At 54.2% G+C, this 24,613-nt stretch overlaps 1 protein-coding gene across 1 annotated transcript in view; it reads left to right on the top strand.

Annotated features, from left to right (window-relative positions):
* The window catches only part of ELAVL1 (ELAV like RNA binding protein 1), a 37,365-nt gene extending 13,094 nt beyond the window's left edge, over positions 1–24,271 (top strand). Inside the window, exons 3-6 of the mRNA XM_045774277.2 lie at positions 9,032–9,135; positions 14,685–14,838; positions 19,705–19,930; positions 22,690–24,271. Coding sequence (XP_045630233.1) covers positions 9,032–9,135; positions 14,685–14,838; positions 19,705–19,930; positions 22,690–23,014 — 809 coding nt within the window. The 3' untranslated portion in view covers positions 23,015–24,271. The remainder of the gene's footprint in view (positions 1–9,031; positions 9,136–14,684; positions 14,839–19,704; positions 19,931–22,689) is intronic.
* The last annotated feature ends 342 nt before the right edge of the window (positions 24,272–24,613 follow it).

The raw sequence follows: 24,613 nt of genomic DNA, 5'->3' as shown, positions 1-24,613 counted from the left end.
ATCTTCTAAATAGGAATTGTAGACAATACACAAATTGAACAGTGTTAGGATGTTCTAGAAGCCATTTTCTTTCTCCTGTTTCAGGAGACCATCTGCATAAGAAAGTAGCTGTTCAGAGGTGTTATAAAATTTTCCCGTGCTACTAACAAGTCTTGCCTTTCTCCTTGTTCCTACGTTCTGATGGAAGGGAATTTTTAGCCCCATGGATATTCCTGAGTACTGCAGTCCGATATTGCCAGCATTCTCATGGTACCTGACTTCTTTGTCTATTCACTTGTGGTTTTCAAAGGAATGTGAGCTACGATAATAGGAACACCTAGTTTTGGCGAGATCAGTCCCGAGAGAACTGGTTTTGGGAGTGAGGTAAAAGCAACAAAGTGTAATTTGGAAATTATTTCCGTTCAGAGAAACTTTTCCTTCTCTTAGGGTAAGATAAGTATAGCATACCAAGAGTTGTGGAGTATGTGGTCCCAGGCCTTGCTAGCAGTTCCTTAAATTGAGAGAACGTACCTTCACGAAAAGCTAACCGCATTCCTACCTGTCTTCTCCTGCCACTGGTGTGTGAGAACCTCACCGGCTGCACAGCCCCTCTGTCCTCTTTTACGCTGCTCTGGTGAAACCCCAGGCACGGATACATTCATCCAGCTGCTTCCTCCTGGCCGGGCTGAGGATGCCCACCCTGGAAAGAGTCTTGCATCCAGACAGACAGGTGCCCTGTCGGAGCCAGTTCCCAGCCAAGCTCAGCCCACAACGCAGGCATTCCTGGCCCCCACAGCAACCGCATCTGCACCCTTCACTCTCGGCCCATGATTGCCTCCCACCTCGCAGTGAAAACAATAGCCATCTCCACCTCTGCTCGATCTCTGCCCTTCTCCGCGTCCTGGGAACCTCAGGCTAGGCAAGTACCTGCTTGCCCGGGTCTCTTCAGGATCGCCTCACCAGCATTCAAAATGCTCCAGTGGCTGTTCTCTTCAAAAGAATCCTTGCTAAGGTTCCCTGACTTCTTCTAGCTCAGAGTGTCTCTATCTGAGCCCCCCTTGACATTTGGGACTGGATGATTCTTGGGGGGGGAGTGCATCTTGTGCATTGTGGAGTCTGGAGCGGCATCCTTTCCACTTGGTAGATGCCAGTGGCATTGTCCAAGTCGTGACAACTAAAAAATGCCCCTAGACGTTGCCAGGTGTCCCTAGTATCCTCCCCCGTGAGAACCGCTGCTCTAGCTGTCGTCCTCCCTCCCCTCCCATTCACAGAGCTGTCAGTTGACTGTTTTCCTTCTGGGAGCTTCCCCTCTCCCTTGGCTCCCTCAAACACCTGTCTGGCTTTCTCCCACCCCTGAGGCCTTGGTTTGCCTCTTGCAGCTCCTTCCCGGCCATTAACTTAGACGGTCCTTAGGGTTATTCCCCAGCTGCTGCTTCCTCAGCCTGCCCCGGGGAGAGCGGGTGCACCTCCACAGCTCACGGTGCCCTCAGTCTACCGCCTGTGTTTCAGCGAGAGTGCTCTCGTAAGCTTCAGACCCGCCACCCCTCGACCCCTCAACTTCAGTGTTTCCCAAACTGACCTTTTCCCAGCATCTGCATCTTAACAGGTGACACCAGTGTTCACTCAGTGACTCCAGTCAGAAATCTAAGCATGACCTTTGACGTGTGTCCCTGGCACTCATCCTTCTGGATGCTTCCATCCCTTTTCCTCCAACTTCCCCACCCCCTGCCCCACTCCCCAGCACAGATCTGGATGAGGCCACATTGTCTTCTGCCTGCATTCTGGCCTCCTAACAAGCCACCCATGTTTCCTCCAGATGGTTCTCTTCACTGCGGCAAAGGAATCTAAACATTCTACATGTGACCTGTCACTCACCTGCTTTAAAACTCTCAGTTCCCAGACCCTGCTTGCTTCAGGACACCTTTCCTGGCCCAACCATGTCAGCATTAGATGCTTCTTGTCTGGGTTCTCATAGCGACTGGGCAGACAGCAGGGTGGGTTTCCACATTGCACTGAAGTTAGAACTTTCTGGTCCCGAAGGTCCATATGGTTCTCAGAGGCAGGGACCCTATTAGGTCCCTAGATAGAGTCATAATCAGTGCTTGTTGAATGAATGAATGAGTATGTCTAGTGATGGGGGAAGAATGCTGCTAAGCATGGACATTCATTTGCTCAGCAAATATTTATTGAGTGCTGACCATTGGCCCGGTATGGGTGACAGGAGGAATGAGGGATGGATGGTGGCTGGGATGTTGGGAATATGTGATGGGCTGGCCTCAAGATTCAGAGTGTTTCTGGCTGCCAGGCCCCAGCCCCTGTGTTGGAGACATGCATTTGTTGATGCCAGTGCCATCCACAGTTCCTAGGTAGCCCTGCTGTACAGCTCTGCCCTGCTGTATGGCCTGGTGTACGGTCCTCTGCAGATGCCATATGGCCCAGGAGCCAGCCTCCACTCTCCTGGACTGTCTCTCATGCTGGCCACTTGGTCCCCAGCCTCCAGCCCATTCACTTGGCTTCTGGCTCATGGCCATGCACCTGTCGTCAGGATAAAGTCCACACCCCTGCCTGCAACTCCCACATCTCATGGGGACCTGTCCTCCCTCTCCCCAGCCACTGTGCTCTCCACTCACCCTCCTCTTGGGCCCGACTGAGCTGCTTGTCATTTCCCAGACATGCCCTGGCTCCTAGAGTCCTGTGATTTTGCAAATACCGTTCCCTCTGCAGGAAAGCCCTTCCATACCAACCCAGCCTGACCACTTTTTTTTTCCTTAACGTGAGTCACTTTTGTTCTAGAAAAAACAGCAACAACGTGAGGCAAGAAGGAAGAAAAGTTTAAATTACCCAAAATCCTATTAGCTCTGTGCTTTGTGTCCTTCCATACTTGTTTCTTTCCATATTTGTGGTCATAAGCAACCATGAGCTTTTGGAATAATGGGCTCGCACCACCCAAGCTGTGCGAGAAACTTTGCTTCCTGTACCTGTGAATGTTTTTCTGTCGCTGAGCATAGCGACCTCACCAGAACTGTTACACAGGATCCTGTTGTGTGGGGGTTCTGAGTTTACGACAGGCTGGAACCATAGTCCATATTTGTAAACCCCACGGAGATCAATGTCCAGGTGCAGGTCTTCACTCATCAGTGATTGCTATCGGAGGTCTTCCTGGAGGTGAGCCAGTAGATGGGAGGGTGTGTACCATCTTGAACCCCATCACCAGTTTACACTAGCTCTGCCCTGCCCTGCTGTCTCCTAGGCCAGGGGGCTTTCTCATCTCGCCCAACCTAAGTGAAAAATGACATCCAATTAGGGTAGTCATTCACTTTTTAATGACGTTCATCTGGTTTCATGTCTTTACTGGCTGTTCGTACTCTTTTATAAAAAACCCTTCTTATCCTTTGCCCATTTTCTTTTGGTAGCATTTGCAGTGTCTTATTTATTGTCTCGTTAATTCACTCACCTCCCCCCAAGACCCAGCCTCTCTCCCCCATGAAGTCATCCCTTGAGCCCCCGCAGATGTTTGAAGGAAGAATTTAACTCTCCCTACCCTCACGCTGCAGGGGAGGCCTTGTCCACGGGGTGCTCCCCTCCCCCAGCCACCCTCCCCAGGTCAATTTGAGAGATGTTGCATCTGGCTGCTCGGGTTGGCAAATGTAATAGCAGATGCCAGGGCATCATCTCTTGATTTTGACCTTGTCTAGAGAGAGAGCAATGTTTGTAACTGAAAGAGCACTGGTTGCAAAGCCGCCCGGCAGGGCATGGAGAGTGCTTCGCATGGAGGCAGCCTTGGTATTCTTCAGGCAGCAGCTCTTGGGGTGCTGGCCGCCAACCCACAGCAGCACCTGGCCCCTCGGAGAAACAGATGTCCCAGCCCCCCCCCCCCCCCCGCAGGTCCCCTGAATCAGCCAGTCCAGGGTGTCCACGCTTCTGTGATTTAACCTTCCTGGAGGGAGGGCAGTGCTGGTGCAAGAGCAAGTCAGAGACGCAGAGCTCTGCCTGCAAGGTGGGGAGTGGGAGCTGGGGGCAGAGTGAGCTGGGGGAGCACTGGCCTCTAGGACATCCCTCAGCCTCAGACCCAGAGTTCATTCATGCTTCATCCCTGGCTGTCTCCCTCTCCTCTCTCTCTCTCTCTCTAACTCTGTCATCTCCCACCGCCTCCCCTTTCCACCAGATCTCCCATCTTGGGCTTCTGGTTGCCCTCATGGGCCAGCACTGACTCCACGAAGGCCCTGCCCACCTTAAGCTCCAGCAGCCTGTGCAGGATCCTTACCTGCCTTCGCACTGCCCCTGAGCACCCCTGTTCCCCAGCCAGCCCTCAGACCTTCCTCCAGCAGGGCTCATCTTCCATTGCCTTAAATGAGAGGCGGGTCGCGCCTGATCTGCCTTCACGGCGTTGATTCGAGCAGGCTCACTACTCTAGGGGAGAGAAGAATCATCTATAAGGAGATTGGAAGTCGGCCTCCCTGACATCTTGGGTCCCTAGGCTGAGGCAGGCCCTGGGGAGTTGTGTCATTATATAAGCATGGCTTATAGACCCTGTTAGAGAAATAGTAACTTGGGGGCTGCTTTGGGAAGTGAGGGCCTTCCCCCAGGCGCCTGCTCTGAGCAGGACCAACAGGTTTCTGCATAACTGGAGAGCCCCACTCTCCTCATTCACTTCCAGCAGCAGCTCTCAGCTCCTCACTGGAGTTGCTGGGGAGCTTTAAAACTACTGAAGCCACCTCCACTCCTACCCCGCCCACCCCCATGTCAATGTCATTGGTTCAGGTTATGACCCAGGCAGTGATGGTTTTTAGAAGCTGCCCTGGTGATTCTAGCAAGCAGCCAAAGTTGAGCACAATTGGTTTATGGTGAGCAGCTGGGTGGAGGCGGGGACTTGGCCCTGTGTTGGGTGGCCTCCTGTGGTGGGTGCGAACCAGGGGCTCCTCTTCATTCGTCAACTGCCTGCCCTCCCACTGCACGCAGGTGCCCACCACAGAGGGTTGAATAGACTTCCAAGGGGACAGGGCCAGCCCCAGAACAGGGTGTGCAGAGATCCCACCCCACACAGCTCCAGGCCCCAGAAGGCCCTGCCTGGGCGCACTGGTGGGGAACTGGAAGAGCACTGGTTGTGAAGCCACCGGGCAGGGCATGGAGAGTGCCTCCCTGTCACTTAGGGAAACTTGGCCTGCTCTGAGCTCCCTCCTGCAGCAGCCCATCTGTGGTGCGTTTGGTGGGTCTTCCTTCTGCTTCCCCAGCCTGTGCATGCACACCTGGCCTAGCTCCCAGGCCCCACTCCACCTAGCAGCCTCCTCTGGGCCATTCCCCAGCTCGTTTAATTCAACTGCACTGGCCGCCTTTCATTTCCTGGAACACACCAAAGTCTCCTCTGCCTCACAGACTTGGCACTTGCTCTTCTGTCTGGACTGGTTGTCACCAGCCATCCCAAGGTCTTTCTGCAGTCATCGGCTCCTCACAGGGCACTCCTGACTGCCTTGTCGACCACGGGCCTGTCTCAGCAGTCCCTCTCACATTGCAGTGGGGATTGTCTTCATAGCACCTGGGTGGCGGTTTTGTTCATTGGTTTCTTGCTGCTTTGTCGTCCAACTTGCCCACTGGAATGTGACATTCATTGTGGCACAAACTGTCCTTCATGATCGTCATCAAACCCCCCGGCCAGCCTGGTATGGGACCTGACACGTAGTAGGTGCTCAGTTAATACTTGTTGGCTCAGTGATGAGAACTGGAGGGGGAGCAAGCCTGGGAAAGGAGGCAGTGGCCATCTGGGGGCGTGTGACTTCCTGGGTGACATTGGCAGGTGTGGGCACATGGTGGTCAAGGAGGCCACCCGGGAAGAGTGTATGACTGAGACAAGAGCCAAAGGTGGAAACTTGGGGGCCATCTTGATGGGATGGATAGAAGATAGGAGCTTGAGGGGAGGGACCATTGGGGAAAAAGAAAACCTGGCATTGTCGTCACATCCTGGAGGAGGAGGCATCTGTCTGTGGGGCCGTACCTGACAGCTGTGGGCTCGGTGAAGGCAGTGCTGGCAGTCTGCATTGACCACCCTGAGAACCCGGCCAGGGCCGCCGAGCACCAGGGAGGCAAGGAATCAGGAAGTGGGGCTGGGTAGGACCCATGTTTATATGCCACCAGGAGCCAACTGCAGCTGAGACACAGGAGTGCAGCCTGGGCAAAGTCCTCGTCAGCGTCTGGTGTTCCCTAGCAGAGCTTAGGCCACCTGCAGCACCGGCGAAGGAGACAGGTGGTCCAGGACTGGGATTGGCCTTGTGGGAAGAACATAAACAAGACCTGAGCGTGGGTTGTGCCAACCAAAGAGGCAGAGGAGCCCATCTGGGGGCTGGGCAAACGGGCCTCATGGCCTGGGCATGGTGACAGATGGGCAGAGCGGGGATCAGAGAGCAGGTGTTCAGGAGTAAAAATCCAAGTAAGCCTGTAGTTCGGTGGGGAATCCATACCACGATCTTCTGCATCCTCAGCCTTAACATCTGTAGTTGTGGCAAGGGCCCTGAAGTTCCCAGCCTGGAGCCGACTATAGTCACTGCCCTGTTTTCTGAACTTCTGGTCTGACTGTCCTACTAGATGGGCCCCGGTCCCACAGCTCTGCTGCTCCGGAGTCCTCACTGCCCACGGTTTAGATGCGAAATCTCTCAGACCCATGGAGTTTCATTAGAAGTTTGGGTGTGGGGGTGCCTGGGTGGCTGAGTCAATTAATCGTCCGACTCTTGATTTCAGCTCAGGTCATGATCTCAGGGTCCTGAGATCAAGCCCCGTGTTGGGCTCCGAACTCATGAGGAGTCTGCTTGTCCCTCTCTCTACCCCCCACTGCTGCTTGCTCTCATGTACTTGCTTTCTCTCTCAAATAATAAATAAAATCATCCAAAAAAAAAAAAAAGTTTGGGTGTAGAGGGTCAGGTTTGGGTTTTGTTTCTTTAGAAAAGAAAGTGGCCGGTGCAGAACTGCAGATAGTTTGTGTAGCTACTGTGCCCTGAAGGAGGGAGAGTTTGTCTCCACAAGGCGCTCCTTTGGTGTGGGCTGTGTACTGACTTCTTCCACAGCCTGCAGTTTGGGGGGAGGGGTGACTTGACAGTGGAGAAACCTGGCAAACCCACGGCCTCGGCCAGGGGATCCGGGCTAGCATTAGCCGTGATAAGTCACGGTGCCAGCACCTCCCCCCCCCCCCCCCACACACACACAGGATGTCAGAAGGGCACTTTACTCTGGGATCTTCCTCACAAAACCCAACTCCCCAGCCTCACCGTGGAAAAACATCTGACGGACCCAAACTGCGGGAGATTCTACAAAATTCCTGACCAGTCTTCCTTGAAACTCTCAAGGTCATCAAAAACAAGGAAAGTCTAAGAAGCTGTCCCAGCCAAAAGCAACCCAAGGAGATGTGACGATTACATGTCCTGTGGGATCTTGGATGGCCTCCTGGGACAGAAAGGGCTGTTGGGGAAAAACTAAGGCAATCTGAATGAGGTGTGGACTGTGGTTAACTAGCCACGTGTTAGTCCTGGTTCCTGACTTGTAAAATGCCCCGTTCTGGTGTAAGATGTTACCGCCAGGGGAAATGGGGTGTAGGGTCTGTGAGGACTCTCTGTGTTATATTTGTAACTTTAAGTCTAAAAAATAAAGGGTTTTTTTCTTGTGGTTGTTTTTTAAGAAAGTGACCAAGGTGGGTTAGACTCTGCTAGGTTCCACATCTCGTTATCTACCAGGGGGCCTGGGTTCAGCTGGCCCCCAGGGACCTCCGCCTCATGTGGCTGAAGGACTGGTGTTTTTTACCTGCTTGTTGTCGCCCTCCAGCAACCAGAGGAATGGAGCGAAGCTCGCCGCTCTGTCTGTGCCCAGAGCAGTGCCCGGCACTTGGGCTGCCCCCTAGCGTGGCGTGTGGATGGGTGAGGGTGGGCATGTTGGTTCTCTGGGCCTCCACCTGCCCCTCCTGTAGTGAAAGGACAAGGCTTCTTGTACTCGGCCCCTCAGCCTTTGCTTCTCTCTGGGCCTCCTGGGAACCCACAGCCCCTCCCCTCTTAGGCCAAGTCCTTCCCGTGGCATGCTGTTGGTGGTCACTCTCACCACTTGATTGTTTCACCAGGGAGAGCTGGGCACACCTGCCTGTAACCCTGGATGTCTTTCTAGTAACTTGGCTCCCCCAGACTTCAGATGCTGCTGCTGTCATATGGAGGCTGCCGCCACGGCGAGCCCTGGAGGCTTGGCCAGGGCTGTGAAGGCAGGTGCACGGCTGGCCTGAGCCTCCTCTCAGCTCCAGCTTCTCCCTGAGTTCCCTGTCATCTGCTTTGTGGCCGAGTTGTAGGTTTGGGAAAGTGAAGGACCCGACACTGGGTGGCACCAGAGCCCAGCAAGCCTTCCCACTCTGGGGCACAAGTGGTGGAGAAACATCCAGACGCAGACAGCCGGTCACCGCTCGGCCCTCCCTGCCTGCCTGTCTTGCTCAGTGTGACCGCACTCTCTCGCCCTTGGAGCCCCCACACCCCAGCCAGCAACAGGCGGGACTGATCATCATCGTTTGGTGATGGCGTCTGCAGGGTGCCATGAGTAACACAGTGTTTCTTTCTTTTTTTTTTTTTAAGATTTTATTTATTTATTTGAGAGTAAGAGCACATGCACAGAAGCAGAGGGGGAGAGAGAGGGAAGGGGAGAGAATCCCAGGCAGACTCCACACTGAGCATGGAGCCCAACGTGGGGCTTGACGTGGGGCCCGATCTCACGACCCTCAAATCGTGACCTTAGTCAAAATCAAGAGTTGGACACTTAACTGACTGAGCCACCCAAGCGCCCCACATAATGTTTCTCTTTAAACAGCCCTTTAAAAAAAAAAATTAACAAAGGTAACATTTGTTCATTGTAGAAAATCGACAAGTTTGCCAAAAAGTGTAACAAAAAACCAGTGTAGATTGTGACTACTGGTCTCTAACCCCATTTCCCGGACGCCATGGCTTTTTGCGACCTCCTCCTGAGCCTGGTCGGTCATCGTCCTGTCCATCCTCCCTGGCTCTCGGCCGGCTTACCATTGTGCATGTGTTCTCGCACACAGGGCACAGCTTGGGCTACGGTTTTGTGAACTACGTGACTGCCAAGGACGCGGAGAGAGCGATCAACACACTGAATGGCCTGCGGCTCCAGTCAAAAACCATTAAGGTAAAGAGCTGCCATCGCCACCTCGGCCCCGGCCTGGGTGAGCGACCTCCCCTTACCTCACCCGGGTGAGGGATCTCCGCCTTACTTCATCATCGCCGTCCAGGGGGCCACTGGCATGGCCACTCCTCAGAGCCCTGGTGCTTTGGGGGCATCTGGGGTGCCTCCTGTCTGCATGGAGCTGAAGCGGTGCCTGTCAGACGCATGTTGGGCAGGGACCGCCCCAGACTGTGCTGGTGCCTCTCGGCCTCCTCATCTCCGCCAGCAAAGGGACAGTCACCAGGTGGGCAGTCCCCTCCCGGGCCAGGGGGTGCTGTCCTCGTGCCCACGAGCATTTGTGCAGCCTCTCCCTCCCTGCCGATGTCTCCCTGCCCCATCACAGCCTGGTTGCTCCTCTGTGTAGCGGATGTTTATGGAGCCCCTGCTGCGTGTCAGACAGTGAACAGATGAGTTCCCTGCCTTCATGGAGGGGCCTGTGTGTGTATGCGTGCATGTGCATGCACATGTTCAGATAATACCCCAAAGATCAGAAAGTCACACGTGGCAGAGCTACAGGGCGGGGACATGTTTTGTGGGGTGGCTTCATGGTGACCAGTGGCTTGAGTGAAGCAAGGGAGGCATGCAGCGCAGCCGGGGGGCAGGGGGGGACTCAGGCAGAACGTCACCACAGTCACTCCCAATTCAAGGGCTGTGGCAGTTTCCTGGGATGAGTTGGCAAGTCCTCCAGGCCTCACAGGATGGCTTCGTGTTCTTCTCAGACTGCTCTCACCACCCCCTCCTTTTCTCAGCCCGGAGCCCTGCCTCCTCCCCATCCCCATCCCCAAGTCTCTGTCTGCAGGCTCCTGTGATCCTGGGCAGCTCTAGACCCAATCCGGGACTAACTTTCTGTGTTCCCAACCTTTACTCCCTGCTGAGCCCTCCTTTAGAATACGCGTCCTCCCACTGCCCCAGGCAGGTCCTCTGACCTAGCTTCCGGCAGCAGCCTGGCAGGCACCGTGCCTGCCTGCATTATCTCCCTCGACAGGAAGCCATTTGGAGAGAGACTGCCCTCTATGAGCCTTTGGACCTGCCAGATCCTCCCACCCCATCTCCCATCACTCTGATTCATGTGGGTGACTCTTGGGACCTATACCATGGCTGGGCTTCCCAGGCTTCCCTGAGCATCAGAACCATGTTGGGTGCCTGTGTAATAAAGGTTCCAAGGGTTGCAGCTTGGGCCTCCCAAGTCACACTTTGGGGCGGCCTGCGAGCCTGTATTCCCGCCTGCTAGGGAAGTCTTACAGTCTGGCCATTGGCATTGCATGTTCAGTTTGGAGGGTGGTGTTCGTGTCTGCTGTTGAACTGGTCGTGATATGGATTGCGCAGTGGTTTAATCATCCTCAAACCCACGGAAACACTCCTCAGCAGACTTCCTGGGCCTGAGTGCACATAGGCCCTGTTGTGTGCTCCCTGAGGACAGGAGCGCAGCCCACGTATCCCTGTGGCTAGCTCAGACTCCAGAGGTGCCTTCCCCCATGGGGGCTGCTGAAGGAAACCATGTATTATGGCCTTTCCACATGTCAGGTGACTTTGGTTCCTCTCCGCCAGCTCCAGGTTGTTTATTCTCAGCCCAAAGCTCCCAGTCTGTTAGGAATTATCTCCTGCATTTAGAAAATGTTTGCAGATGCCAGGAGAGCAGACAGTTATTCAGATGCAGAAAATTCATCGTTATACAACAAGTGCATTCTAGGGGCATGTCCTCTGCTTGGTGCTGGGTTCCATGGCCCACGGCTGCCCTCAGATAGCCCTCTTGTTAACACGGTTGTTAATTCCAAGACCACTACCTGACTGTACCTGGGATGGCCACCTCCCAACTTAGGGAGCACCAGAGAGGTTCCCTCAAGAAAGTCAGAGTTGAGATCTGGGGGACGAGGAGTTAGGGGTAGGGAGGGCCAGGGTGGGGACATGGGGTCCTGGGCAGAGGTATCTACAAGGGCCAAAGTGTGCTGCTTGTGGTGGGACAGAAGGCAAGGGTAGCCGCACTGGGGGAGATTCAGTGGCCAAGACGTTGTGGGAATTGCAGGTTATCCCCACGGTGGAAGCCCCACTTCTCACCATGAAGGCAGGACCTTTCCAAAGGCTTGTCTGTCCCCCAGCCTCTGAGTCCCCACACCCCACGGCCCACCCAGATGTGCCCTTGACCTCACCAGCGTTCACTCTATCCTCTTCGGTTCTAATGTCATTCCTTGATCTGAGTAGGGAGAGAGGAGTCGCCCCGCCCCTGTGCCTTGTTGTAACAGCAGCGCGCGCAACCCCAGTGAGGGGGTGTGTGTGGCGGTGACAGGCTGAGTGGCGCAGGTGCCAGTCCTGTGTTATTCACCGGGCCAGCACCTGCCAAGGGCTTGTAATGGGCCAGGTCCTTCCACACCTTGTCTCCGTCATCCCCTCCACAGATGATCCCCAATTTAGGCTTAAAGAAGCTGATGTTTCGAGTAGTGACAGGTCTCGCAAGGTCACAGAGGTAGAGAGGGGCAAAGCCAGGGTTTGAACCAGGTGCTGTGGCTCTGGGCATTTAACACCACTGCCAGGCTGCTTCCCCGGCCCAGCGTGGGAGCTAAACACCGGGAGCCAGGACGGTATCACTTTGATTAGCCGTGAGCAGAGCCCGGGAGACGGCGGTGCAGGTAGGCAGGCACTATTAGTAATAACAGCAACTGCTTTTGTCCACTCGTTCAGCGATCGCTCACTGCCTGCTGGCTGTCCACCTGCATCTGTTCTAGGTGCTGGTGATACCACAGCGAACACAAAACGTTTGCCCTCCTCGAGTGTTCTACACAGTTAAATAAGTAGGATATATGGTATGCCAGGTCAAGATGAATGCAGTGGAGAAACTTAACCGGGAGGGAAGGGGGCTGCTTGTGGGTGGAGGGGCTCCATGGCCAACCAGGTGGTCAGGGAAGTGGAGTAGTTTCTCAGGGTTGCCACAACAAAGCACCACAAGTGGTGTTTGTGTGGTTGGAGGGTGTCAAACAGCCGGAATTTGTTCTCATGATTCTGGAGGCTGTAAGTCCAAGATCAAGGTGTGGGCCGGTTGGTTCCTTCCGAGGCTGTGAGGGAGAATCTGTCGGGCTCTCCCCTGGTTTAGGGGTCGCTGGCCATCTCTGGCGCTCGTGGGCTCATGGAATCCTCACCCGGAGGTCTGTCTTTATCTTCACGTGGCGTTCTCCCTGTGTGCGTCTCCCCTTTTTTCTGAGGACACAGTTATTGGATTTGAGGCCCATCCTGCACCAGTGTGACCTCATCTTCATGAATGACATCTGTGACAGTGCTCTTTCCCAGTAAGGTCACATTCTGCAGTGCTGAGGGTTAGGACTGCAACATAGGAATACGTTGGGGGACGCAGTTCAGCCCTTCATAGGAAGGTTTCTGGAGAACGTGACAGAGAGAGACCTGCTTGGGGCGAAGGAGCTGGTGATGCTGAGAGCTTGGGAAACAGGTTCTGGACCTCGTGGCATGGAGCCTGCTGGGTGCCAGGTGCTCTGGTGCAGTCTCCTTGGATGCTGACCTGACTCTGAACTTGACGGTAGTTGAAGAGAAGGAAAGTCGCAGTGGTTGTCATGGGCCTTGGAGAACCTGTTGTTGGAAGGAGTCAAAGCGCGTTTGGCCGTAAAAGGCATCTTCTCCGTGGGACTTCATCGGGGAACAATCATAGTCTATACCGGCCTCCGTGGTGCTTCACCAGCACCAAGGTCTTGGTCTGGGGATGCTCTTTCCCACCGTGTCCTTCTTTAAAAGCTGAGGGCAGACCCCAAATGCAGCCCTATCCAGACAAATCCACGAAGGACCAGACGGGGCGGTTCTGGGAGGCACTCCCTGTGGACCCGGCACAGAACCTGTGTCAAGTCCGGCCTCTGGCAAGACTGGTTGATGCACATCCGGAGAGTTTAAGCCCAGATGTGTGAGAGAGCGTTGACACCATTGTTTGGAAGTCAAAGAGTGTGACCAAGCCCCAGTGGACTGGCCAGCCACCGCCTCAGTGGAGAAGGATGCTGGGGGAGTCCCTGCATGCCAGGGTGGCCTCTGTCTCAGTGGACAATGCCACGTCTGCCCCAGGCCTTGGATGCATCACTGAGTGACCACAGCGTTCCTGTGCTGTAGGCCTAACCAAGGTGCCTTGGGCCTGGACACAGCACAGGGAAGCTTCCAGGAATGTGTGGCTTGTGCAGCACGACTTGCTTGGAGGCCACCAGCCCCTGACAGTACCTGGTGCCCTGGGGGCATCCTTCCAGTCAGGGCCACTTCTGTTCCACTCTAATCTGACATCCACCCTCCATGATCCTTGGCGTCTCTGGGGGGAAGCTGGGCTCTGACCACACACACAATTTCTCTTTCCTTCTCCATCGCCCGCTGGACTGCTTTCTGCTCTGCTGGCAAAGGTTGTGTCTGTCGTCCCTCTTAGGGCGTGACTTGGGTTCGGAGTCAGCAAGCACATGAATGAAGGGGTGCGTGTGTGCTTGGCATGAGGAACCACACTTGTGCCCCTCCTGGCAGGCCTGAGCATTCTGGTGAGAACACACCTGTTGTTTGTGGCCTCGTGCTGCCCAGTGACACCTGAGAGATTGTGTCTGCTCCTGGGTTATGGCTTCAGGTTCCTTGTCTTCTCAGCTTTGTGACCCTCAGCATATTATTTGGCATAGTTCCGAGTCCCCCAACCTTCCGGAGCCCCCTTCCCTGTCTCCTCCTCTTTTCCCAGCCTCCTAACTCCATCCTGACTCTGTTGGGTGTGATCGAGTCCCTTCCCTTCAGGCCTCCCCTTTGCAGACGGAGGGGCCCTGTCCCAGCTGCTCCTTCCCAGCAGGGGTGGGCCTCAGTCCCATCCCTCCTTCTGGCCAGCCACAGCCATGGCCCTGACCTGGGAAAGCACGAAGGCCCGTCTTGCTGTCAGCCCTGGAAGCCTCCCCGCTCAAGTGCACACACATACTATTTTATCTAAGCCGCTGCAGAAGCTCCTTGCAGGCTTTCTTCAGTTGTACAAAAAAAAGGCCCAAAAAGCATGGAGTCATTTAATATCAAACACTCAAGTGTTGGACTGCAGGCTCCCCCAGCAGCTCTGGGTCCCCTGTGGGCTCCGGTAGCAAGTTTGCCTGTGGGTAGGTGGGTGTCGTCCTCCTGGCAGTGCCCAGCTCCTGAGCCACTGCCCTTTGGGCTCCTCACAGGCAGCACTGGGTCCTGTCCGCAGCCTGCTCACTGTCAGAGGGGGCTGAGGCCATGGAAGGAGAAGGGACAGCTGGGGTGGAGTTGTGGCCCTGTCTGCCGCCAGCCGTAGGCCCTCAGTCTCCTGGCTTTGAGAACTTGGAATGTGTCTGCTTCACCGTGGGGTGTAAAGTCCAAGCGCGAGAATGCTAGGGGGTGTCAGGCTCGATGCTCGGCCCAGGTGAGCTGCTCACCTGGTGATGAGTGATGGCATGGTTTCTCACCAGAAGGGTGGCTTTCGTGCCTGAAAAGTTAACCCCCTCCCCCAGTGCTTTGGCCACACACCTGCCCTAACCCCAGAAAGCGGTTTTGTTTTTAAGGTGTCGTATGCTCGCCCGAGCTCAGAGGTCATCAAAGACGCCAACCTGTACATCAGTGGGCTGCCGCGGACCATGACCCAGAAGGACGTGGAGGACATGTTCTCTCGGTTCGGGCGAATCATCAACTCCCGGGTCCTTGTGGATCAGACCACAGGTACAGTGGGTGGCCCGGGTGTGGGCTGAGGTTTTCCTCTAGGCGGGGCCAGAGTTTGCAGGAAGACAGACCTCTGCTTGGATTTCAGTGGCAGAGTAGTTATTCCATCAGGGAGGACAGAACCCGAATGAGAAGACCTTGGCTTTTGTTTTACGAGGCCGGGGAGGTAAAAATGGTGGTAAAGTCGCCCCTGTGTTAGGCCAGCGTGTTATGGGGAAAACACCGAGAGATCCTGGGCACCTTCCCTCAAGCACCCAGATGTCCTGGCGTGGCTTGTGAATGGGTGGGGAAGGCCGCTGGGTGGGGAAGGCGGCCGGTCCGCCATTCACTGCTGCTCTTCTGGCAGGCACGTGGTGTGCCGTGTGGGACAGTCTTCACTCACGATCCAGAGTCCCCACTTGTCACTGGCCCGAAGCCACAGGGTGGCTGTTTCTGAGGAGCCGGTCTCCAGTCTCCATGATTTGGATGCCCTCCCGCCTCGGGTAGCACATTCAAAGCTCAAAGAGCTCAGGGCATTAAATTCCCCTCCCTGACGATCCTGGCCCCTTCACCAGCCCCTCTTAGGTCATCTCAGCCCAGGAGCTTAGCAGTTTGGGCTCTGGGCTTTGCAGCAGGCAGTCAGGCACAGCTGAGCTGAGGGCGCACCCGCCCCTCGGAGCAGCTCCGTGTAGGAGGCTGGTGCCAGTGCTGAGCGTGCAGCCTAGAGACTGGGTTCAGGACGTCCACTGCCCAGCCCTGTGCATGGCTCTGTGTGGGGAGCAGTGAGCTTGGGCTGCGCCTGCTTTAGGTCTCTCAGTTCTGTTCCCACCACGAATGGGAACCTGCTGACACACTGGGAAGTGTTGCTCATGGAGCTCAACGAAGCCATTGGAATTCTCCACGGTTGATTTTTATGTTCTTCCAGCACAGTCTGCTCACCACCCCCTTGGCTGTGGTATTAAAGCAAACTCTGGGTAGTTTGGTCACAGGAAGTCATAACTCTGAGGTGACCTCCCTTCCAAGAGACCAGAGCGCCCAGGAGGTTGCAGAGCAGATCCCAGAGAGCGGGCAGGCTGGGCCTTCCTGGCCTGTGACAGGCGGGCGTGGAGGTCCACACACATTTTCCTGTGTCCCCCTGAGCTGTGTGCTTTGGGCTAGGTTGCCTTGCCACCTGCCCTCCCTTCCCCCACCCCCTGTGGAAGCTCGGCTCCGCATGTGCTGGCCCTGCTGCCTAGGCTGCAGAGCTGGGCTGAGGCCTGGCCTGGAGAGGCGTGGACAGCTCGAGTCCCCCGGGCCCAGGGGCGGGGGTGGGGTGGGGAGGAGGGCCTTCTGGAGCGCGGTCCACAGCTGCAGCTCGCTGACATTTCACAGGAGCTCTGGGTAGCCCCATGCGTGGTGCATAGCCCTGCTCTGACGCCAGGCTATGCTGGAGGGACAACAACCACACCATGGCCTCTGTGCTGCACCTTTGCCCTGGAGTGGGGATGGGATGGGGTGGGATAAGGATCCCATTTACTCGGTATCAACCCTCCTGATCTGCACCAGGACAGTTTCCTGTGGTCCCTAAAGCTCCCTTTACTTACCTTCAAGTGCCAGTTGAGAGAGACAATCCAGTTGGCTGGTCAGTGCGCATGATTATCCCCATCCCCACCTGTGTGGGCTGCCTGGGGACCTGGGTGGCGTGGCCATGCTGGCCCACATTCTGCTTCCGTGGCCCTCCTTTTCCTCATGCCACATGTCCTGCTTTGCGTCTGCTCATCTCCGTCTAGCCCAGCATGACCAGAGTAGAGCTGGCTCTCTCCAAGAACACCCCTGCCCCAGCCACCCAGCTTTCCCCAGGGGCTCCCGCCACCCTGAGAGAGGTCACGTCTACAAACAGTTCCCCTCAACCCTTTGTGGGGCATTTTGTCTCCTTTCCCTCTATAACGCTGCTGTCTCTTAGAGTGGGGGGGTGGCACCTCAGGATTGGAGGGCTCCAGGCTCGGCCGTGAATTCAGTGTGGCACCCATGGGAGCGTCACTCTCTTTTAGGCATCCCACCAGCCTCGCCGCTTCAGAGGAGGGGACTGTCTCCAGAATCCTTGTGAAGGGTGGAGGGAAGGCAGCCGTGAGGGGGTCCCAGGTGCCCCCTGTGCACAGCCCTGCCCTAGTCTAGGGAGTTGAATTGGAGAGTTAGAAAGGTGAGCCCCCAGTACTATAGGCCCCCCTCCTTTGCTTCAGAGGGGGCCACCCAGGAGGGCTTTTCTGCCGGGACCCATGGAGCACCGAGGGGCGAGGGCAGAGAACAGCGTGGTTGGCAGGTTTGCGTGTCCAGTTGGCCTCCCTGTCATGTGCCTTGTAGCGTGGAAGGCAGGGGCGGCTCTCAAGAAAGCCTAACCTTCTTCGTTGACAGAACTTAATTTTTAAATTTTCTTTGCCTTCTTACCAAGTTTAATTGTGAACTTTATAATTTACTTAGCTGGAAATCGTGCCATTCATTGATCTCCGCTCTTGATTCTGAAAACACTAGAGGAAAAAACCACCACGGGCCCCTTCAAAGGGTGTACATTCATCAGATCGTTCAGTGAACGTGTTTTCCCTTAAGCTAACTTTGTCTTTCTTGGGTTCTCTTCATTTCACTTGGGCAGTTTCTATTTGAGAGTCATTTTACAAAACTGAACAGGGAAACCACACCTGCACACACACTCACTCTCTGCTTGATGGCAAGGTCCTTATCCGTAGAACAGAGCTGGCTCCCTGAAGGCGGCTTTCTGCAGGGGCCAGCCAGCTACAGCTGTCGGTTATGTTTGCCTAAAGTTGAATATCCGTCCAGGTGTCCGTCTGTCAAAGCTGTCGTTCGTGCTGTTAAGAGTAAATAAAAACAGTGTATGTTGAGTGTGTAGTTTTAGGTGTTCCTTCTGAACTGAAATTGGAAAATGAGCGCAGACTCTAGAATTTTCTTGGTACACGTGTGAATTGCTGGGTCTGTTCTCACTAATCCGGTGTCTCTGGCTATGTAAGTTTTAAATTTATATTTCAACAATCATGGAGCCAAGGTGGAGGCAGCCTTGAGGCCACTAGGAGCAGCTGCATGGTCTCCCAGGGTGCTGTGTTGGGGGGACACCAGGAGGGGGAGTTTCCTGGTTGGGAAAGCTGGGGTATGTGCTTTCAGACTCACCGTGGAGTGTCCACGGTATGTTACAGTTGTAAACAAAGAATCCTTGGCCCAAGGGTCCCTGGCTGCTGTCTGGTTGCTCAAATGGGGCCCAAGTGGTGCATCCGAGTCAGGGCCAGGCATGGGATTCTAAGCCCAGAGTAGGCATCTGTGCCCCACAGTGACACTTGTCACTTTAGCATCCCACCTGGCATGCCTGAGTCTCTCTGTGCCCCTCTGTGGCCTTTGGATCAGCTGGGGAGACCCACACCCTGTGCCCGTCATGGGGCAGTTGGTGGGACTCTGTGGGAAGGGCTAAGGAAAGGTGCGGGAAGTGAGCTGCCTGGGGAACATCTGGTGTGCTCACATAGCTGGTGGCCCAAGACCTGGGCTGTCCTGCTTTAATAATTGTCATTCGCTGAGTGCTGAAGGCCTTTGTCTGGAAAAGAAAATGCGACTTCAGACAGGCTGTGACTGGCAGTCGAGACGAGAGTGTCTGGAATAGGGCTGTCTACCACGTTCCCCCCCCACTACCACCACCCCAGGACACATCCGTGACTCCTGCTATGATGTCACACTCAGACTGGCCCTTGGCTGTCCTCTCTCCATTGCACTTTGACCTTCACACTTGACCCCCTTTTTCTTCTCCCCAGAGAAGGAGCCGGTCCTCTTCCACGGCTCCACATTCCCTCACCCCAGCCCCACCCCGTTTGTCAGGTTCTGCAAGGGACAGTTCTTATTCCTCCCAGGCCTAGAATGTAGACGGATTGGGGTGGAGCATGGCTGAGCCCTCTTCTGCCCTGTTTGCTAGGTCTCACACTCACGCCAGACCATCCGCCACCTTCAGTAGTTGGGCCTTGGATCTCAGGCAGTCTGGTCCCGATCCACATTCTTGCTCTGTCAAGAGAGATTGGGTTACAGCAGGGACGGACCCAAGGCTTGACTTCAGGTGGCTCAGTCTGGGTAGCAAGAGACAGTGCCTTCCCGAGGCAGCTGGAGGCCGTGACGGGGCCCTGGGCCTTCCCACGCAGGAACAGGATGGGTGTGGAGTGGGCCCGAGGCAGGGACCTTAGAATGGAACATCTAAAAGGGGAATGAGGTGAGGGCAGGAGGAAAGGGCTGAGGGGTGAGGCTTGTTTACTAGGACTCCGTGTCCTTTGGGGATGACGGAGAAGGCTGAGCAGCCAGGGACTCTGTCAGGCCAGCTGGGAAGGCGACAGCCTGCAAAGGCCTGGCCGACCTGCAGGACCCACCATCGCTCCTTGTTTGCAGTGGTTGCTCCCGGGACCTGCCGGCCAGGCAGGCGGTGGGGCTCCGGAGCTCAGGGAGAGTCCCTCAGTCCCGACCTTGTCGACCGCACACCTGCCTGCCCACTGCTTGGCATGGCCGCACCCCTGCGCTGCCACAGGCACCTGGCGCCGAAGGAGTCATGGAGGGTGGCGTCTCTTCTGACAGGGCTTGTTTTAAGAGAGAGGTTTGAGTGTCTGTCTGGGAGTTCTGTCAGCAGGATGTCGTTCGGCCCTGAGACTGTAGCTGCTGCTTCAACTCAGAAGTCTGAAACCTTAATCTTTTATCGGTCAATGTTCTTTTAAATTCATTCATCCATTTCCCTATATAGGTTTAATTTTTGTTGACCTCACGAAGGTAGTGTCCGATTTGAAGCACAGCAGACTGACTGACTTGACTTTTGCTTTTCAGTTTTAAAAATCGTTGCCTTTTCCCCCCTAACTCCGTTTCTGTTGGTTTGTTAAAAAGGTTTGTCCAGAGGGGTTGCGTTTATCCGGTTTGACAAACGTTCGGAGGCAGAAGAGGCAATTACCAGTTTCAATGGTCATAAACCCCCAGGTTCCTCCGAGCCCATTACAGTGAAGTTTGCAGCCAACCCCAACCAGAACAAAAATGTGGCGCTGCTCTCCCAGCTGTACCACTCGCCCGCCAGACGGTTCGGAGGCCCCGTTCACCACCAGGCGCAGAGATTCAGGTGGGTCGGGAGGCGGCACTCTCACCAACCCAGCTCTGCCCCCCGAGGCCGACTGGGCCCGTGAGGCTGGTCGGAGTCATTGCACGTCCCCATGCCCCCACCTCCATCAGAAGGTATCCGTGTGGAAGGATGGTTGGTTTCCATCCAAGTCTCGTCACAAGTGGAACCAGAAAGGTGGTTCCATCTGCAGCCAGCCCCGGGGAGGGGAGAGTGCACAGCGCTCCAGGGGACGGTGTCTGGTGAGCCGAGCGGGGCTGTGAGTGTAAGAGCGGGAAGATGCAGCCTCAGGCTGTGCCACCACCCGCCCACCCCGGTGTGCAGGTAGCCCTGGCTCATCCACCTCCCCGTGGGTTCGTTTGGATCTCTAAATAATCACATGCTCCTGGTTAAAAGCCCCGTCCTGGAGGTGAACGGTTTTCCGACATTCCTTCATCTTTCCCGATCGAAAGTGACTCCATTTGCCAGGGTCTAGTAGAACAGGCAATGAGAGTCAGCGGCTTGGGCTCCCAAGTCGGGTGTGTCTTGCCTCATAAGTAGCGGCAGTCCCGATGGACGGGCCCCTTGGTTTTGTTTTTGTTGAAGCCTAAAGCAGTGGCATGAGGGTTTATCTCAGGTAGGTTAGGGACCTTTTTCTTTGCGACTTCGCAGGTTTCCCATCCTCGTTTTAAACAGTGAGGTTGGGTAAAACCCTGCTGGGCTGCGCAGAGGCCATTTGGGAAGGTATTATTTTCAGCACCTAGTAATGCAGAGTTTTCAAGTCAGCTCAGGTTCCAAAGCTGGCCTTCCCTCGTTGGCTTTTCTAGTTTAAGGACAAAGGCAGGAAAGTGTCTTGGGGCGGAAGTGAGTTCAGTCCATTTGTGAAGGTCAGCGAACACAGTCTGTGTCGCTGCTCGTCAGGTGGGACGCATGGACGGTGGCAGGCAGCGGCTTCCTGGTAATCAGCCAGCCGGGGAAGGGTGCAGAAGGGGCTTTGGGCACAGGAACAAGGACAGCGAAGAAAGGGACCAGAACAGCCAAAACTGCTGGCCAGGCAGGAAAGGGGTCTCGACAACCAGAGAGGTTCACAGCGAGAAGAGCCAGAGGGCAGCAAGGGTGGCCGGGGAGGTGGGAGGGAAGACCCGCCACCAGAAGGCAGACTCAGTAAGTAAGAGGAAGAGAATCCCAGTGGAGGAGAGAGTTCGCAGTCACTTCTCACAGCAGGAAAAGCCCCCAAGTAAAGGAAGATTCAGGTCTCCTTTGTATCATCAGAGAGAAGAATTGGAAGGTGGGTTTCATGGTGGTCAGGATGAAAGAAACCAGCTCCAATGAGCAGGAGAAAAACCAATTAATGCTGATTAATAGGAATGCGAATCCGTGAAATAAGGCCTCAGGTTACTTTTACAACAGGTACATGAAGATTCAGGTTAACTATCATAACTCGGGCCCATGTTTGAATTCCCACAAAACTGAGGGGGGAAACGAGGTCCATTAAAAGTCAGAACGTCTTTCCAGTTTTCGTTGAAAACCAGCTTGGCTTACTATCACACAGATAACAAGGGTGCCTTTTCCCACCCCTGCTTCAGTGACATTGTGGTCACTGTTCCAGACAGAGTTAAGTCCATTAACAAGCCGCCTGAGTCATTTAACCAACTCAGGCATCCTGGTGTGGGATGTTTATAAGTACTTTCGCAGATTCGGACCCACGGCCAGTCACGTATCTTGATTCTTCCAAACCCGCATTGAAAAGAATCTCTGGATAAGCAGGCTGCACCTGGGGAGCCGTCACTCTTGTCTCATGTCTGTCAAAAGAATGAATCTGTTGAATGGCCCTTGAAGGCACCTGCTCACACCTGGGTCAGCGCCACAGCTCAAAGCCCGATTTTATTTTAGAGCAGGTCATACTTCTTGCGCAGCGTGGCCCCACAGGTGCTGTATCACACTCGGATATTCTTAAACCGACCCGAAGTCCATTTTTCTGAAACCTTTAGAGGACCATGTGGCTTCAGCAACAATTATATCGTCTCCCTTAACCCTGTTGCCATGGCCACACGCTTGTAGAAGGCTTATTGGCTTATTTTTTTATGCAACTGAAAGCATTGCTTTGGAAAGGGTCCTGCATTTTTGGTACAGCTTGGTGGCCTTGCAGTTCACCACCATCACTTGGGCCTCTGGCCCTTCTGGGATGCTGTGAGCCAGCAGTGGAAAGTTGCCTGGAGCTGTGGGAAGGAATTGCCTGTGCCCTGCATTGGCCCTTCACAGGGGTGTGCTCACCTGGGACCCCGCTGACAGGGGCAGTCAAGATGAGGGCAGGGTACAAAATTTGGGTGGGGGGAGAACCCCCCCCCCACTGGCCAAACACGTACGTACGTACATACGGAGACATAGGGTCTGAAGAGTGAGTTTCCTCTAGGGAAATCTGAGGGTATAACAACACCTAGGAGGATGTGGAGAAGCTTCCATCGTTTAAATGTGGGAAGCCTGGGAATGACTAAATAGGACCCCCCACCCCCCAGCAATGGAAGGGCTAAAGGGAGCAGCTGGTCACCAACAGGCCATCACTCTGAGGGAAGTTGGTTGAGGCTCTGACCCTTTGCAGGCGACAAGTGTCTCTCCTCAGGGTCAGCTCTCTGCAAAGCAGGGAGCACTCCCCCCCCCCATATTGAATTCCCGTTTGTGACTGATGAGGGTATGCCAGCCTTGCCCGAGCCGTGCCCCCACCCCTGCGTCGGCGCACCAGCCCGCATGACCTTGACCTGCATGCTGTGCTCTCTGTTTGCTAGGTTCTCCCCTATGGGTGTAGATCACATGAGTGGGCTTTCTGGTGTCAATGTCCCGGGCAACGCGTCTTCGGGCTGGTGCATCTTCATCTACAACCTCGGGCAGGACGCCGATGAGGGGATCCTCTGGCAGATGTTTGGCCCCTTTGGGGCAGTCACCAATGTGAAAGTGATTCGCGACTTCAACACCAACAAGTGCAAAGGCTTTGGCTTTGTGACCATGACAAACTATGAAGAAGCCGCCATGGCCATAGCAAGTCTGAACGGCTACCGCCTGGGGGACAAAATCTTACAGGTTTCCTTCAAAACCAACAAGTCCCACAAATAACTCGCTCATGCTTTTTTTTTTTGTACGGAATAGATAATTAAGAGTGAAGAAGTTGAAACTTTTTTGTTAGTGTACAACTCATTTTGCGCCAATTTTCACAAGTGTTTGTCTTAGTCTAAATGAGAAGTGAAAAGGTTTTTATACTCTGGGATGCAACCGACATGTTCAAATGTTTGAAATCCCACAATGTTAGACCAATTTAAGTTTCTTAAGTTATTTCCTTTAAAATATATATTAAACAGAAATCTAAGTAGACTGCATTGACTAACCAGTCCCTCGGGACGGTGGTGAACCTGAAGCATGCTTTAACTTCTAAGACTGTCTAACACTCGTTTCATTCGGTGTCTCCACAAACTGGATAAAAAAAAAAAAAAAAAAAAAAAAAAAAAAGACATGACCTTTTAGTTTTAGTTTTCAAACTAAAGATGTTAGACAGATGCTGAGTGTGCGTTTTCTCAACCGCTTCAACATTTTAAGCGATTTCTGCTTTGGTTGACAGGAAATTGCTTTCCCCAGCAGGTGCCATTGCCACCTCCTGCTCACTCAGCCCCGGGGCTCTGCAGCGGGCCCGGCAGTGGCAGCGGGCCATCCGACGGGGGGCTGCCACCGGGGAGGGGGGCCGTACGCCGGGCTGCGCTGGGCCCTCCAGAGAAGGACACGCACAGGTTTCATAAGCCCAGGCGCCAATGGGAACGGACCAAAGAGTTTCAGGGAAACTCCAGTATATTCCAGAGTCAGACCTAACTCCAGGCGCGCCTGAAGACGTGCTGCTCCTCTGACATCCCGAATTTCTGTGCACACATTGCATGCACGGTGCCCCGCACACCGGGCACTGGTGTTCCCAATCATTTCTCCACTTTCCAAGAGCAGTTCACACAGCTCGAATGCCTAAGATCGCTCTATATTTTAAGAACACAGAAACATTTGAGCATTGTATTTCTCGCATCCCTTCTCGTGAGCGCTAGACTTGTTTCTATTTTAGTCGGATTTTGTTTTGAAACTTTGCTTTCGTATGAACACTCAGCAGAAAAGTACTTACTTCTTGCCAGTTATCTATTAACAAAAAAAAAAAACAAAAAACAAAAAAAAAAACCTTTGATTTGTAGTTTTAAAGATTAACCCTCCCAAGTTCTCTTCATAACTGCCTTGACATTTTGGGTTGTTCTGTTCTGTTAATTTTCTTTTGCTTTTTTGTGTTTTTTGTTTGTTTTTACTTTTGCATTTAAGACCATTAAATTTGATTTTGTTTTGCTCGAATTTTGTTTTGTTTTTTATTTTACCTTTTCTTTCTTTTTGGCTAGGTAAGGTCCAGACGGCCAGCATTCAGGGAGGATTTATAAAAGATCTTAAGAAACAAAGACTTGCCTCGAGACAAAGCATTTACAGGTCTGTGACGTAGGAGTGTGCAGTCACAGATGGCGTTTTTAAAACGGGGGAGCCAGTAGGGAGAGTCTGAGAGAGAGAGAGCCTGAGAAGTGGCAGGGCCAGACCTCCGGCAACTCCTCAGGAGTGTGATCTGACTTTTATAAATATCTAGTGTTTAGAGAGAATCAAAAACAGGAGAACTTAGTACCAGCAGTTTTTAGCCTTGACATTAAG

The sequence above is a fragment of the Ursus americanus genome, chromosome 14 (assembly GCF_024610735.1).
Source record: "Ursus americanus isolate L20-20 chromosome 14, mUrsAme1.1.p, whole genome shotgun sequence".
Taxonomy (NCBI): Eukaryota; Metazoa; Chordata; class Mammalia; order Carnivora; family Ursidae; genus Ursus; species Ursus americanus.
This window is presented reverse-complemented; position numbering and strand designations above follow the sequence as displayed.